Below are 15,443 nucleotides of genomic sequence, written 5' to 3'. Positions count from 1 at the left end.
TCTGTAACTTCTACAATTGAAGAAAAAGTTTAAATCATTGTAGAATTAATACAATGGATAGTTTTTACTTTTACATTTATTTTAGAAATGTCTTTCATTTGAATTTTCTGATTAATAACAAAATTAAGCTTCTACAATGTATAGAAGATACAAATAACTGACTTTCTCACTAGAGAAAGAATGCACTCTTTTAGGTAGGTCAGCAGTCTTAAAAGCTTGCTCTTAAATTCCTGTTTTTCTGCATTAGTGTGTTTATACCACAGAGTCACTTTTATATTATAACATAAGCCTAAAATAATACATTGTGTTTGTTTTACAATCCTCATGATATGAATGAAGTTGGGTATGGTCTAAATATTTCCAGACTATCTTTTTATGCTTTTTGTCATTGAAGAAAGCATTGTACAAGAAGCATTTAACCCTTCTCTCAAATTTTGCGTCTTCAGAGGCAAGGAACTGCTCCACCGCCAATGAAACTTCCTCCTCCTTATAAAGCTCTAACTGATGACAGTGATGAAAATGAAGAAGAAGATGCCTTTACCGACCGTGAGTGCCTTTTCACTATTTAGGGTAGATGCAGAACTTAATAAATTATGTTTTAACGACTGTTGTAAATTATCAAATATATGGCTGTGAGTTCTTCAAAAATGTGCATGAATGTATGCTAAAAAATCAAATCTATACCTTTGAAGCTTTTGTGGCATCATTTCCTAAGCTTTTCCCTTGGACACTGAGAAAGGGAATATTGAAGGAAGCTATGTTGTACACTATTTTTCCTATATTCCCTTCTAATCTTATTGTGTGGTTGTGAATACAAAAATGTCCCTAGTCTTTGAAATTAGAATTTGACCCATAATTATCTGGGTTGGATGTAGATTTCAGTTGTTGATTACTTGCCTTACTCAAAGTGATGTTGCTAATGCAGGATTACTGAAGGCCCACCAACTTGTATTTTGTCCTTTAAAATTCATTTCATGATTTTCTTTTGCATTAGATGAATCAAATATCCATTCATACATATATTTAACTGTGGCTTTACCTAAAATAATTTGCATTTCTTTTATGTGCGTCGAGTGTATACTATTGCTAATGTATACCAAATTTCTTTTGGAGGAGATGAAATGTTCTAAGATTAGATAGTGGTGATGGTTGTACAGTTTGTGAATATATTAAAATCACTGACTTATACATTGTAAACTGGTGAATTTTATGGTATGTGAAACATATGTTTCCTTAACAGAATGTTTTCCCTTCTACAATATAGAAAAGGAGTTCAATATTGAAATTGAGTCAAAATTCTTACTCTAGCAGTTCCTAGTGTGTGACCTTAAATATGCCCTCCTCTATAAAAATGGTACAATAATGATACCTACTTCATAGGGTTGTAATGAGGATTAAAATAAAGCAATAAAGCCTTTAACCTGCCACATAGTGAGTCTTTGATAAGTATTATAGCTCCTATTATGGTTATAATAATTACTATTTATATTTTTCTTAATATAATAACGAATATATAAATAGAAATAAAATATAAAATAAATGTAACTTTATGATAATTAAGCTGGTTATAAAAACTTGAATTGTACTTTGCAATTTTATGAAGCCCTTTCTCGTGTCATTTTCTTCATGCATTCAATAAATCTTTGTTGAATACCATCTGCTTTTTAGTAACAGTGTTAAGCGAGTCTGCTATGAAATGAATAACACATTGCTCCTTTTGTCTTGATTGAGCCACCACCCTGGAAGGGATAATGCAAAGGCATGGGAATAAAGTGTGATAAGTGTAAGTGTACTGTGGGCTTTAGTTCTCAGCTTCTTTTTGGAGAGCTACACATGGTGTATAAAGTTGATATGTATGTGCACATGTGTAATATATTTCCTTGTTCTGATATAGATATCATGTCAGCTGCCACGGAATGGAGCTGAATTGTTGTTACTTCACACATTCTGGTTTCCTAGAAGGCCAGTATTTGCCCAGTTATTGGGAAACCTGGTTGAGGTGTGCACCTAAGATTATGTTCTAATCCTAGTTCTATTACTTGCTAGTTGTGAGTTTTTGGAAAAGTTATTTAACTTCTTCATGATTCACACTTGCTTATCTATGTGGGGGTGAGCGAATATCTTATAACCTGCCTCATAGTATTGTTGTGACAACTAGAGGAGAAAAAGCTTTTGAAGAGCTTAGTACAGGCAGTGTGATATCTAGTAAATGCTCTGGTTTACCATGTGCCAGGCATTGTTTTAAAGCCTTTATGTGTAGTATTAACTCAGTCAACATACTAACTTTGTGAAGTTCTAATTATACAAATGAAAGCTCAGAGAAATTAAAGAATGTGTCCAAAGTTAGACAGCTAACAAATAGTAGAAATGGGGTTCAAACCCATGTACTCTTACTCCAGAGCCTATAACATCATCGATACTTGCTGTTACTTAAAACTCATTATGATTGCAGAAATAGGTACAGCTGGGCACAGTGGCTCACGCCTGTAATTCCAGCACTTTGGGAGGCCGAGGCAGACGGCTTACCTGAAGTCAGGAGTTCAAGACCAGCCTGACCAACATGGTGAAACACCGTCTCTTAAAAAAAAGAAAAGAAATAGGTACAGAGTGATTTGGGGTTCTCTTTTAAATATCACTTTTATGCCTAAAATAGGCAGACTCAGCAGTGTCCTCCCCAAAGTTACAAGCTCATATGCACAGGCACATACACACGGCAGCAGTGGGGTCAGGAAGGAGGCTAATTTACCTTAAATGCAGAAAAAGACTTCTAATATTGAGCCATTCTTGAGCTATAATATTATACATTTCACAGATTCTCCAGGAGACCTATGTTGGCTGTATATATTACTTTTCTCTTCGTTCATTTTGCTTCCTAATTTTTTTCCTTCCCCGTGTACAGTCCCCATTTTACACCCCATTAAATTTACTGTTAACCTCCTCCAGAAGAATTTGAACTGTATGGAGGTATTTGTTAGATAATTCACATTTGAAATGCACGTGAACCTGAAGCCTCTGGCCTTCCCGTATTTCCCTGTGAAATAGATCCCATGGGTTTTTCTTTGTTCCTTGACTCATGTTAAATGAACACTCTGCTCATCTGTCTAAACTAAAAGTATTTCGGGTTGCTGTTTTATCAGATTCTTGTCCGAAGACTAAGCCTTTGTTTTTACAGTGGTGAAAGTATGGCTACAAAACTTTCCCAAGGACCATGATTCTGAAGCGGATGGCTGCAGTGTAAGCCCTAGGCCTACAGGGAAGTGCTGATTTTATTAGAGAGATCCAGGGATGAGATACACATGGTTTTGGGGGGTTTTTTGAGATGGGGTCTTGTTCTGTCACCCAGATTGGAGTGCAGTAGCGCAATCATGGCTCATTGAAGCCTCAGTTTCCCAAGTAGCTGGTACCACAAGTGTGTGCCACCAAGCCTGGCTAATTTTTTTTTTCTTTTTTTGAGACGGAGTTTTGCTCTTGTTGCCCAGGCTGGCGTGCAGTGGCACGATCTCAGCTCACTGCATCGTCTGCCTCCCGAGTTCAAGCGATTCTCCTGCCTAAGCCTCCGGAGTAGCAGGGATTATAGGAATGCGCCACCACTAATTTTGTATTTTTAGTAGAGATAGGGTTTCTTCTCCATGTTGGTCAGGCTGGTCTGAAACTCCCGACCTCAGGTGATCCGCCTGCCTCGACCTCCCAAAGTGCTGGGATTATGGGCATGAGCCACCACGCCCAGCCTAATTTTTTTATTTTTTTGTAGAGATGGAATCTTGCTATTTTGCCCAGTCTGGTCTCAAACTCCTCGGCTCAAACTATCCTTCCCAAAGTGCTGGGATTATAGGCGTGAGCCATCACACACTAGTCTAAAGCATGTTAAGAGCTGGCTTTGCTAGTTGCTTATTTATAAAGTTTATTCAGATAAGAAGTGTTTATTGAGTGGATGTTATGCATTTGGGAGACACTGTTCTAGGTGTTGAGAATATGGCAGGGAACATGGCTGTTGCTCTCATTAGCTTAGATTCTGGTGGGGAGAAAGATTATAAACAATCAGATAGTTTAAATAGTGATAAGGACTATGAATAAAACAAAGTAATAAAATTTAAAAATTATGTTAAAAATAAATTTTAAAACAAAAATAAAAAATAAAAACAAACATGATAGCATGAGAATAAGTGCATTGGACGAGACAAAGAATTGTTAAGAAAAGCCCAAATAGGCTGGGTGCAGTGGCTCACGCCTGTGATCCCAGCACTTTGGGAGGCTAAGGCAGGTGGATCACTTGAGTCCAGGAGTTCAAGACCAGCCTGGGCAACATGGCAAAACCCATCCCTACAAAAATTACAAAAAATTAACTGGGTATGGTGGTGAGCATCTATAGTCCCACCCACTTGGAAGGCTGAGGTGAGAGGATAGCTTGAGCCTGTGAGGTGGAAGTTTCAGTGAGCCAAAATCATGCCACTGCACTCCAGGCTGAATGACAGAGTGCGACTCTGTCTCAAAAGTGAAACCTAAATGAAGAAGGAACCACACTGCAAAGATCTGGCTCATGTAGTCATCATATAGATAAGGGCTTTTTTGAGACTGTGACCCACAGTGAAATACACTTCACTTAACCAGTATAGATGCACACATACACACAGGAACATGTATGTAAAACTGAAACAAAAGTTTCATGAAATATTACTTACCTTTATAATGTGTGAATTTTATTCTTTTTATTTTATTCTATTTCATGTTTTTAAATGTTGGTTGCAACTCAGTATATTTTATGACTAACAAACAAGTCGCAACCTGCATTATGAAAAACACTAATTTAGATCCATGGCTTTCAAACTTCAGTGTGCCTCAGAAGGTTCCAGAAAGCTTGTTAAAACAGTAATTGATAGTCATGCTCATTCCCTGCCTGCCCCCCCAACACACACACAGCCCCAGCCATTTCTGATTCCTTAAGCCTGGACCTGATCATTTGCATTTAGAATTAGTTTCCAGGTGATGCTGGTATTATACTTCCGATCCAGAGACTACACTCTGAAAACCAAAACCACTGATTGAAATGGTCTTTAAAGTCATGGGAGCCCATAAGTTTACTTAGGAGTAGTGTGTAGACAGCAACAAGAAGCAAACCCAGCACCTGCTCCATGAGCCAGCAAGGAGCACTTCCAGGAGATTAGGGGATTATGTTGTTTATGAGAGAAAGGTGTTTCAAGAAGGCTGTCACTGACCTTCAATGGTCAAGGGTGGAATGCTGCTAAGAAATTGAGGAGGCTGGAGACATGAAAATAACCATTGAATTTAACAAGAAATTGATGAGGAAGGAGAGAAAGAGGACACTTGATAAAATAACTGTCGTGTGCAGGACGCAGGGGCTCACCCCTGTAATCCCAGCACTTTGGGAGGCCGAGGTGGGTGGATCACCTGAGGTCAGGAGTTCAAGACCAGCCTGGCCAACATGGTGAAACCCTGTCTCTACTAAAAATACAAAAATTAGCTGGGTGTGGTGTTGCACACCTGTAGTCCCAAATAGTCGGGAGGCTGAGGCACAAGAATCGCTTGAACCTGGAGGCAGAGGTTGCAGTGAGCTGAGATTGCGCCACTGCACTCCAGCCTAGGCAACAGAGGGAGGCTCTGTCCGACCCCCTCAAAAAATAATAAGCATAGTAATTATTGTTCAGATTATTATGAAACTTAAATGTAACAACCAATATAGAGAGTTTGGTATGTAATGGGCATTTCTATTTTAGCTCACTTATCTTGCATAGTTGCACATATTTTATGACATTCTGGTGTCTAATTATCGTAAGAAGTCTTATAATTGAACTCTGGTTCAATTAATGAAATTAATTGAGAATTATGAAAAAATTAAGAAACAATGTACTGCATCAATGCGTAGCTCTTGGCAAAACTACCATTATCAAAGGTTGCAGGATTTGTCGAAGGTATGTATTGATGGTGCAGGAACTTTTGACTTAACTTTGTGGAAATGGCCTTTCATACCTGGAATTAAAATCAGACGCCTGTAATCCCAGCACTTTGGGAGGCTGAGGCAGGCGAATCACAAGGTCAGGAGTGCAAGACCAGCCTGGCCAACATGGTGAAACCCCGTCTCTACTAAAAATACAAAAAATTAGCTGGGCGTAGTGGCGGGCTCTTGTAATCCTAGCTACTTGGGAGGCTGAGGCAGAAGAATCGCTTGAACTCGAGAGGCAGAGGTTGCAGTGAGCCGAGATCGTGCCACTGCACTCCACCCAGGCGACAGAGTGAGACCCCATCTCACAAAAAAAAAAAAAAAAAAAGGAAAAAAAGAATTCAAGATCACTGAGAGCATAAAGAGATCACTCAGTTGACTGTTATGTGGTGACTTGAAAGTCTTCATTTCTAACTTTAATCCTTCTTTGATCTTATGACCCAAATTTTTAGTAGGCTGTTAAGAAGATGCCATGTCTTTTTTCCACTAGCACTTTCAATTTTCTAACCAAAATAAAATGTTATGTCTTCTCCAAGGCTGACCTTTTACCTTCTAGTCTCAGTTTTGGCTCAAGCCATTACCAGCACTCCCATCCCCCAACCCTAGAATGAAACTTCTCTTCTGTTTGTTATTTCTCTTCCTGACAATGGATCAACAAACATACATGAATCTTCATTCCCAGTCTCTTTCGCATTTGTAGTTGTTCCTTTACATTTTTTTTTTTTCGAGACGGAGTCTTGCTCTGTCGCCCAGGCTGGAGTGCAGTGGTGCAATCTCGGCTCACTGCAACCTCTGCCTCCCGGGTTCAAGCAATTCTCCTGCCTCAGCCTCCTGAGTAGCTGGGATTACAGGTGCATGCCACTGCGCCTGGCTAATTTTTGTATTTTGTTGTTGTTGTTGTTGTTGAGATGGAGTTTCGCTCTTGTTGCCCAGGCTAGAGTGCAGTGGCACAATCTCGGCTCACCGCAACCTCCGCCTCCCGGGTTCAAGCGATTCTCCTGCCTCAGCCTCCCAAGTAGCTGGGATTACAGGCATGCGCCACCACGCCCGGCTAATTTTTTATTTTTAGTAGAGATGGGGTTTCATCATGTTGGCCAGGCTGGTCTTGAACTCCCGACCTCAGGTGATCCGCCTGCTTTGGCCTCCCAGAGTGCTGGGATTACAGGTGTGAGCCACCATGCCCAGCCCTTTACATTTTTATCACCACAGTTTTAGTAATTACATGGTAATAATCACAGTCTCTTGAGTACCTGCTATGTGCCATACAGTCTCCCCAACTCTTTGAATGCATTCTCATTGGATATACAGAAGAGCCTCTGAAGAAGGTATTATACCTTCTGTTGATTTCGGCTTAGTGTCACCTCCTTTGGAAAAGCTTGCCTGACTCCTTAGTTCAGTATAGATTCCTGCATTTTTCCTTTATAGCAGTTAACAAAATATCATTTTAATGTATTTACTAGATTAATATCTGTCTTCCCCACTTAACACTCTAAGTTCCATGAGGCTAATGACCCTCTCTGTTTTGGCCTGGGACGTTATACAAACCCAGTATTTGGCCAAATTAATGGCAGAGGGTATATGCCTCGGATAGTCAACAGTAGGGATGTGATGAAAATGCAGGTTCGCTCATGATGCTTCAGAGTTACTCTTTCTGCGGAACCACACCATCCACCTAGTTTCGGAGCATTCTGTGCAGAACAGCTTGACTTCTCTTTCCCCACATGCCATTTCCCACCTTATCTAAAAGCTTCAGTCTCCTGAGACAGAAGCGTCTATCCCCAGAAAGCCCTGCTTTGATCACTTTGATCCCAGAGGTTAAATGCTTTTACAACAGCCAGGTCTTTCTAACCTGCAAGCATTCATTCTTTCAGCGACATTTTTCAACTATGGGGAGCAGAAGACTTTGGAATGACTTTTTTTAACATATAAGAGAGTAGTCATAAAGAAACAATGAGAACCACATTATAGACATGTCTCTGTCTATGCAGATAAGGTCCTAGAAACTCAGTATAATTGACTTGTTTGCTGCCACTGGCTTTTAAGGATCTAGCAGAGATATGAATGGAACCCCACACTGTAGGAATCCTAAAGCCCTTCCTTTATGTACTTTAATTTCGGAAAAGCACGCTCTCTTACGTATTTTGTTTTTCTACCTTAATTTTGTTTTTTCCAGAAAAGACCTGGTCATCTTATATCATAATGGAATGTTTGGTATAAAGAGTATACTTGGATTGTGAAGCATAATTATAAAATTAACCTGTGTGGCTGGGCATAGTGGCTCATTCCTCTAATCCCAGCACTTTGGGAGGCCAAGGCGAGTGAGTTGCTTGAACCCAGGAGTTCCATACTGGCCTGGCCAACATAATAAGACCCTGTCTACAAAAAATAAAAGAATTAACTGGGTGTGTTGGTGCACACCTGTGATCCTAGCTACTCAGGAGGCTGGGGCAGGAGGATCAGTTGAACCTGGGAGGTCAAGGCTACAGTGAGCCATGATTGTGCCACTATACTCCAGCCTGGGCAACAGAGTGAGACCCTGTCTGAAAAAAAAAAAAAATTAACCTGTGTACTGCCCGATGCAAATAAAAACTTAGATTACCAATTCCTTGCATCTTCATGTTTTACTTTAATTCTTATTGTTTTATTTCAATTATTTTAAGAATAGGATACTAGCTAAGTCCTTGTGAAATGTGTTTTATTATCAATTCTGTTACTCAGAGTCACAATATTTTTAAGCTTAGAAGGGATAACTTTAAAAAAATAACAACTTTATTGAGATATAATTCACATGCCATATAATTCACCTTCTTAAAATTCATAATTCAGTGGCTATCAGTATATTCAGAATTGTTCAACTGTCACCACTATTAATTTTAGAACATTTAGGACATTTTCATCACACTTCCCTCCAAATCCCTACTCATTAGCAGTCACTCCACTTCATATTTATTTAAAATTCATTTCACGTATAAAATATATATACCTGTATATTTTAATTTTTTAAAAAGTAATTGTCATGTGTTCCCATGGAGTGGAGTAGGAAACCTATCCCAAACCTCTCCCCTTCTTGCAAAAAATATTCTATATTCAAGTTTAGGAGAAAATAGAATACTTGCTAGCCCCACTGTCCTCAAGAATCTAGCAATGCATTAAGCTCACCTCCTCTCCTCTTCCAAGACAAAAAAAAAAAAGCCAGAAAAGAAGAGAACAAATTAAATTATTATTTACAGATGGTCATATAATTGTCAGTCTCAAAAATTCAAAACCTACAAAGTATTTTGGCTATAATAAGTAGGCTATATATGAATTGTACTTCTATTTTTTTCGAGACAGGGTCTCACTCTGTCGCCCAGGCTGGAGTACAGTGGCGCGATCTCAGCTCACTGTAACCTCCGCCTCCAGGGTTCAAGCGATTCTCGTGCCTCAGCCACCCAAGTAGCTGGGATTACAGGCACACACCACCACGCCCAGCTAATTTTTGTATTTTTAGTAGAGATGGGGTTTCACCATGTTGACCAGGCTGGTCTCAAACTCCTGAGCTCAAGTGATCTGCCCACCTCGGCCTCCTTACAAAGTGATGGGATTACACGTAGCATGAGACCCCACACCTGGCCAAATGATACATGTTTTTAAATCTTCTTATAAGTATTATCTACTTAGGAAATGTGATGTAAATTTCCTAATAGCAATAACGCAAAAAATAGGAAATATCCAGGAACAATGCAATTCAGAACATAAAAATCATGGCAATGACTTGTAGCTTCGAGTTGTTTATTCAGTGCCACTGCAATGAAAGCTATAAACCCACTCCCCAGAAAAATGTATGCAAATACACAGAAACACTGTCACCCATGTGCATGGGTGCACACACACACATATACACACAACCTTTTATGTAACATTTTTTCAGCTTTGTGGGAGTCTTGAAGCCCATTTAAGAATTCAAGGACCACTGGTTAACAATCTCCATAGTTTCTTTCTTTTTTCGTTTTGAGACAGTTTCGTTCTGTCGCCCAGGCTAGAGTGCACTAGCATGATCTCGGCTCACTGCAACCTTGACCTCCTGAGCTCAAGCAATCCTCCCGCCTCAGCCTCCTGAGTAGCTGGGACTACAATATAGTTTCTTTCTTATAGAAAATTAGGAGACTTTATTAAAGATTTTGGGGAAAATATAGAGTGCCATACTATTTTCCTGATTGGAAAACTAAGTGTATTACAGATTTCACTTATTTCTAAATCCATCTGTAAATTTAAGGTAATTTAAATCCATCTGCTTGCTAGGTGGAATAGGCTTTAAAAAAAATACAAGCACTTGATTGAAAATTGACTTAGAAATAAAATACTAGGCAATTTTGGAAAAGAAAGATAATGATAAGGGACTTCCTTCTTTTTTTTTTTTTTTTTTTTTTTTTGAGACTGAGCGTTGCTCTTGTTGCCCAGGCTGGAGTGCAATGCCATGATCTGAGCTCACCACAACCTCCGTCTCCTGAGTTCAAGTGATTCTCCTGCCTCAGCCTCCCAAGTAGCTGAGATTATAGGCATGCGCCACCACACCTGGCTAATTTTGTATTTTTAGTAGAGACAGCGTTTCTCCATGTTGGTCAGGCTGGTCTCAAACTCCCAACCTCAGATGATCCACCTGCCTCGGCCTCCCAGAGTGCTGGGATTACAGGCATGAGCCACCGCGCCTGGCCTAGGGACTTGCCTTTTTTTTGTATCTGAATCTCTTCTAAACTGGTGCTTTTCAAACTCAGTCTGGAGCTTTTAGACATGAATGTGAGTGTTTTCTCCATCTGGGTACTGTTGCTGTCTTGAGAGAATAATTCTTTGTTGTGGGGCAGTCCTTTGCATTGTAGGATGTTTAACAGCATCCCAGGCCTTTTCCCACTAGATGCTGGAAGTACCCTCCCACTCACCACAGTTATAACAACCAAAAACGTTTCTGCACCTTGCCAAGTGGCCCCTGGTCTAAGTGGATGGGGGATTCTACTGTCATTGATTGGTTAGGGTATCAAGGTATGGTCCCTTACAAGGAAGAATTATTTTGTCCAGAGTGCTAGTATTGTAACAGCATTCTTGATTATAAACATTGTTTAAAGTTGCAGTAGTAGAGAGTGGTGGGGTGTTGAAAAAAAAAAAAAGAACTATCTATCTGGTATTATGCTTACTACCTGGATGACACGGATCTATCTATATGCCAAACCTCAGCGTCATGCAATATTTTCATGTAACCAATCTGCACATATACCCCCTGTATCTAAAATAAAAGTTGAAATTAAAAAAACAAACTAACAGTAATAGGCTGTGTGCGGTGGCTCACACCTGTAATTCTAGGACTTTGGAAAGCTGAGGCAGGAGGATCACTTGTGCCCAGGAGTCTGAGACCAGCCTGGACAACATAGTGAGACCTCATCTCTGTTAAAAATAAATAAATAAATAATTTTTTAACTGCAGGAATAAAATCAGTTCAATATTTGCATTAAAATTGGTGTAGAAATAGTCCCAGGTGTTTAGAATTTAGAGCATAAAAAATTTCTTTTTCTAAATAGTAGAAATAAGATAGATGATTCAATAAATGATCAACTGTGTACTCATTTGGGGATAAAATGTAGAGATCTTCTCAAGAAAATTACAAATTGATTTAAAAAGAATCATGTAATTCTTGGTGAAACACCGTCTCTACTAAATATACAAAAAAAAAAATTAGCCAGGCGTGGTGGCGGGCGCTTGTAGTCCCAGCTACTTGGGAGGCTGAGGCAGGAGAATCGCTTGAACCCAGGAGGTGGAGGTTGTAGTGAGCCAAGATCGTTCCACTGCACTCCAGCCTGGGCGACAGAGCGAGACTCCATCTCAAAAAAAAAAAAAACAAAAAACAAAAAAAAACACATGTAATTCTAAAAACTGAAACCATAGAAATACTACAAAAAGTCTATATAAGGTATTTTTAAAATATAACCTTGGTACAGGGAAAAGCCTTTCAAATTATTATTACCAAAACAATAACGGACAATAATCATGTGTTTTCTTACATAAAAATTAAAAACTTTGCATTCACACACACACACACAGAGTCAGAAGAAAGACACACATACACACACACATATATATATACAGTCAGAGGACAATAGAAAAACAAGCAAAGATCAGGCAGTATTTAACAAAATAAGTTATATTTGGGTAACAAGTACAAAATATCTGTGTTCAGCCTCACTAATAATAAGTGTAACTATAAAAATCAGGTTTTTTTGGCCTATCAGAGTACTTAATATTTTAACAATATTAATCATCATTGTTAGAGTGGTTGTAGAAAAACAGGAGTTGTTATATACTGTTGGTAGGAATAGGAATCATTTTACCCCTTTTGGGGCACCCGTTTGGCAGCATGTATAAAAAGTTTCTATGTGCTTTTTTTTTTCTTTTTTTTGAGACGGAGTCTGGCTCTTGTCGCCCATGCTGGACTGCAATGGGGTGATCTCGGCTCACTGCAACCTCCGCCTCCCAGTTCAAGTGTTTCTTCTGCCTCAGCCTCCCGAATAGCTGGGATTACAGACACTCACCACCATGCCTGACTAATTTTTATATTTTTAGTAGAGACATGGTTCCACCATGTTGGCCAAGCTGGTCTCAAACTCCTGACCTCAGGTGATCCGCCCACCTCGGCCTTCCAAAGTGCTGGGATTACAGGTGTGAGCCACCGTGCCCAGCCTATATGTGCTTATTCTTTGACAGAATAATTCAGCTTCATATCCTAAGGGATTCATTGTCAGTGTAAATATATGTGCATGTAGATATATATCTCTAAAAAAATGTTTACTTCAGCATTTTTTACTAATAGCAATTGTAGTAATATATATTTATGTATTTAATACATCATTTACTTTGACTAAGCCACTTAGCCTCTAAATTTTTGTAGACATTTGAGCTGGAGCAAGTTGCATCTATTTCCTTTAGTTTCCTCATTTTAAGATTGGGAATATGATAACAATAATACCCTTTTCACAGTGTTATTATGAGAGATTAGAAGATATGTGTTTATATAAGAAGTGGCACATAGGAAGTGCTCCAGAAATGCTAGCAGAAGTGCTAGCTACTGCTTTTTATTATTATCAGTATTAATATAAAATTCTTCAATGTGTGCCACATATTGCCATTAGAAAATGAAATTCTAGCTGGGCGCAGTGGTTCACGCCTGTAATCCCAGCATTTTGCGAGGCCGAGACAGGCAGATCACGAGGTCAAGAGATTGAAACCATCCTGGTCAACGTGGTGAAACTCCATCTCTACTAAAAATACAAAAAATCCAGCTGGGCGTGGTGGCACGCACCTGTAGTCCCAGCTACTTGGGAGGCTGAGGCTGGAGGATCACTTGAACCCGGGAGGTGGAGGTTGCAGTGACCCGAGATCATGCCACTGCACTCCAGCCTGGCAACAGAGCAAGACTCCATCTCAAAAAAAAAAAAAGAAATTCTAGCATAAGAGTATGTTAACCTTTTATATAAATTATTATTTAATTTATTTAAATTTTGGAAGTCAGTTTTTTTAAGTTTAGCATGATTGAATAGGACCAGTACTTTATTAACACTGTTTACTGCTGGATTCTCTCTGCTCACCTTTGCATCTTCACAGTATTGCATTTTCACTTTCAACTGAGATCACTAGGAGAGAAAGGCATTTTGGAGTACTTCACTTTTCTCTAATACTTTTTCTCTTCCTACTCTTTATTTTCCCTGGAACAAAGGTGGATATGCCATAGAAGCAATTGTATATAATATGAATTGGCATATTTCCTATGGAATTTTGATGCCGTAGGGTTGACATTTTACTTTAGCTTCATTTCTCCCTATGTAGGAAGAATACACAGGAAAATTTTTTGAGAAAAGTTAATGATTCAGATGGAATCTAAAAACTAAAAATAATAGCTTTTAAAGTTTACTTTGTTTAATATGACTGCTAGTTTGCCAAACACTCCCAACAAACTTATGGCATAACTTTATTATTCTGCCTTGTAGCATTTACGTTTTATGAAGAGTTGTTGACTCACAAAGAGTATAATGTTGTTTATAAAGTTAATTTTCAGCCGGGCACGATGGCTCATGCCTGTAATCCCAGCACTTTGGGAGGCTGAGGCAGGCAGATCTCTCGAGATCAGGAGTTCAAGACCAGCCTGGCCAACATGGTGAAACCCCATCTCTACAAAAAGTACAAAAATTAGCCAGGTGTGGTGGCACACACCTGTAGTCCCAGCTGTTTGATAGGCTGAAGCACAAGAATTGCTTGAGCTGCGGAGGTGGAAGTTGCAGTGAGCACAGATCATGCCACTGCACTCCAGCCTGGGCAACAGAGTGAGACTCTGTCTCAATAAATAAATAAATAAATAAATAAAAGTTAATTCTCTTAATAGTCATATTAACTGTCAACATATTTTCCTACTTAACTTTTTAATAAATTTTAATATAAAAACTTACAGCTTTCATCCCTGTCTTTAATTATTTTAATATTTTACTCTGGTAGTAATAAACATTCTACTTCAATTAATTGATAGAATTTCAGCATAGCAACCACATATGTCACTGAAAGAGATTTTTCACTTCAAAGTTACTTCAAGAATGCTACTCTAAGTAGTAACAGTAAATCCAAATGTCAGTCTTGTTTGAATTATTGCCATTAATAAATACAGTTTTGTTTTCATTCTTAACCTGTGCTGTCACCAGATTATTGATCTTGCACTGCTTCAGTGGTGCCATGAATGATGTATCTTTCATTTGGCCTTCTGGAGGTCAAAGCCAAATAGCAGTTTTTAACCAAATTCTAAAGGTCAAAGCTGAACTTTGCAGGATTCCTAGTATTTTTTCTTTTGTTGAAAAAAGTGCAGAAGAATGTACAGAACTACTCTGAGAGGGGAGGTTTGAGAAAAAATGTATGCTTTCAACTTTATTTAATTTACTTGAATTTTATATAACAAAATATGCTTATTTGAAAGAAAAAAAGCATTTCTTCTTACAGCTCATAATAAGAAAACAACTAACTCAATTTTTGAAAATGGGCCAAAACTTGAAATGATACTTCACCAAAGACATCCGAATGGCTAATAAAAAGATCCTCAATATCATTAGTTATTAGGGAAATGCAAACTAAAATCACTGCACATTCACTAGAATGATTTTAATGCAAAATGATAGACAGTACAACTGGAATCTTCATACACTGCTGGTGGGAGTGTGAAATGGTCCAGCCATTTTGGAAAGCAGTTTGGCAATTTCTTTTTTTTTTTTTTTAAGAGGGAGTCTCACTCTGTCATCCAGGCTGGAGTACAGGGGCACGATCTCAGCTCACGGCAACCTCTGCCTCCCGGGTTTAAGCAATTCTCCTGCCTCAGCCTCCTGAGTAGCTGGGATTACAGGCACCCACCACCACACCCAGCTAATCTGTGTATTTTTAGTAGAGACAGGGTTTCACTGTGTTGGCCAGGCTGGTGGAACTCCTCACA

General features: G+C 38.9%; 1 protein-coding gene across 14 annotated transcripts in view; it reads left to right on the top strand.

The window, feature by feature from the left end:
• PATJ (PATJ crumbs cell polarity complex component) overlaps nucleotides 1-15,443 on the top strand; it is a 421,434-nt gene that overhangs the window by 186,004 nt on the left and 219,987 nt on the right. For all 14 annotated transcript variants that reach the window (XM_063817330.1, XM_016919657.4, XM_016919650.4 and 11 more), the window contains one exon: nucleotides 447-546. In XM_063817330.1, the coding sequence (XP_063673400.1) occupies nucleotides 447-546 (100 nt within the window). The remainder of the gene's footprint in view (nucleotides 1-446; nucleotides 547-15,443) is intronic.

This window comes from Pan troglodytes, chromosome 1, assembly GCF_028858775.2.
Source record: "Pan troglodytes isolate AG18354 chromosome 1, NHGRI_mPanTro3-v2.0_pri, whole genome shotgun sequence".
NCBI lineage: Eukaryota > Metazoa > Chordata > Mammalia > Primates > Hominidae > Pan > Pan troglodytes.
This window is presented reverse-complemented; position numbering and strand designations above follow the sequence as displayed.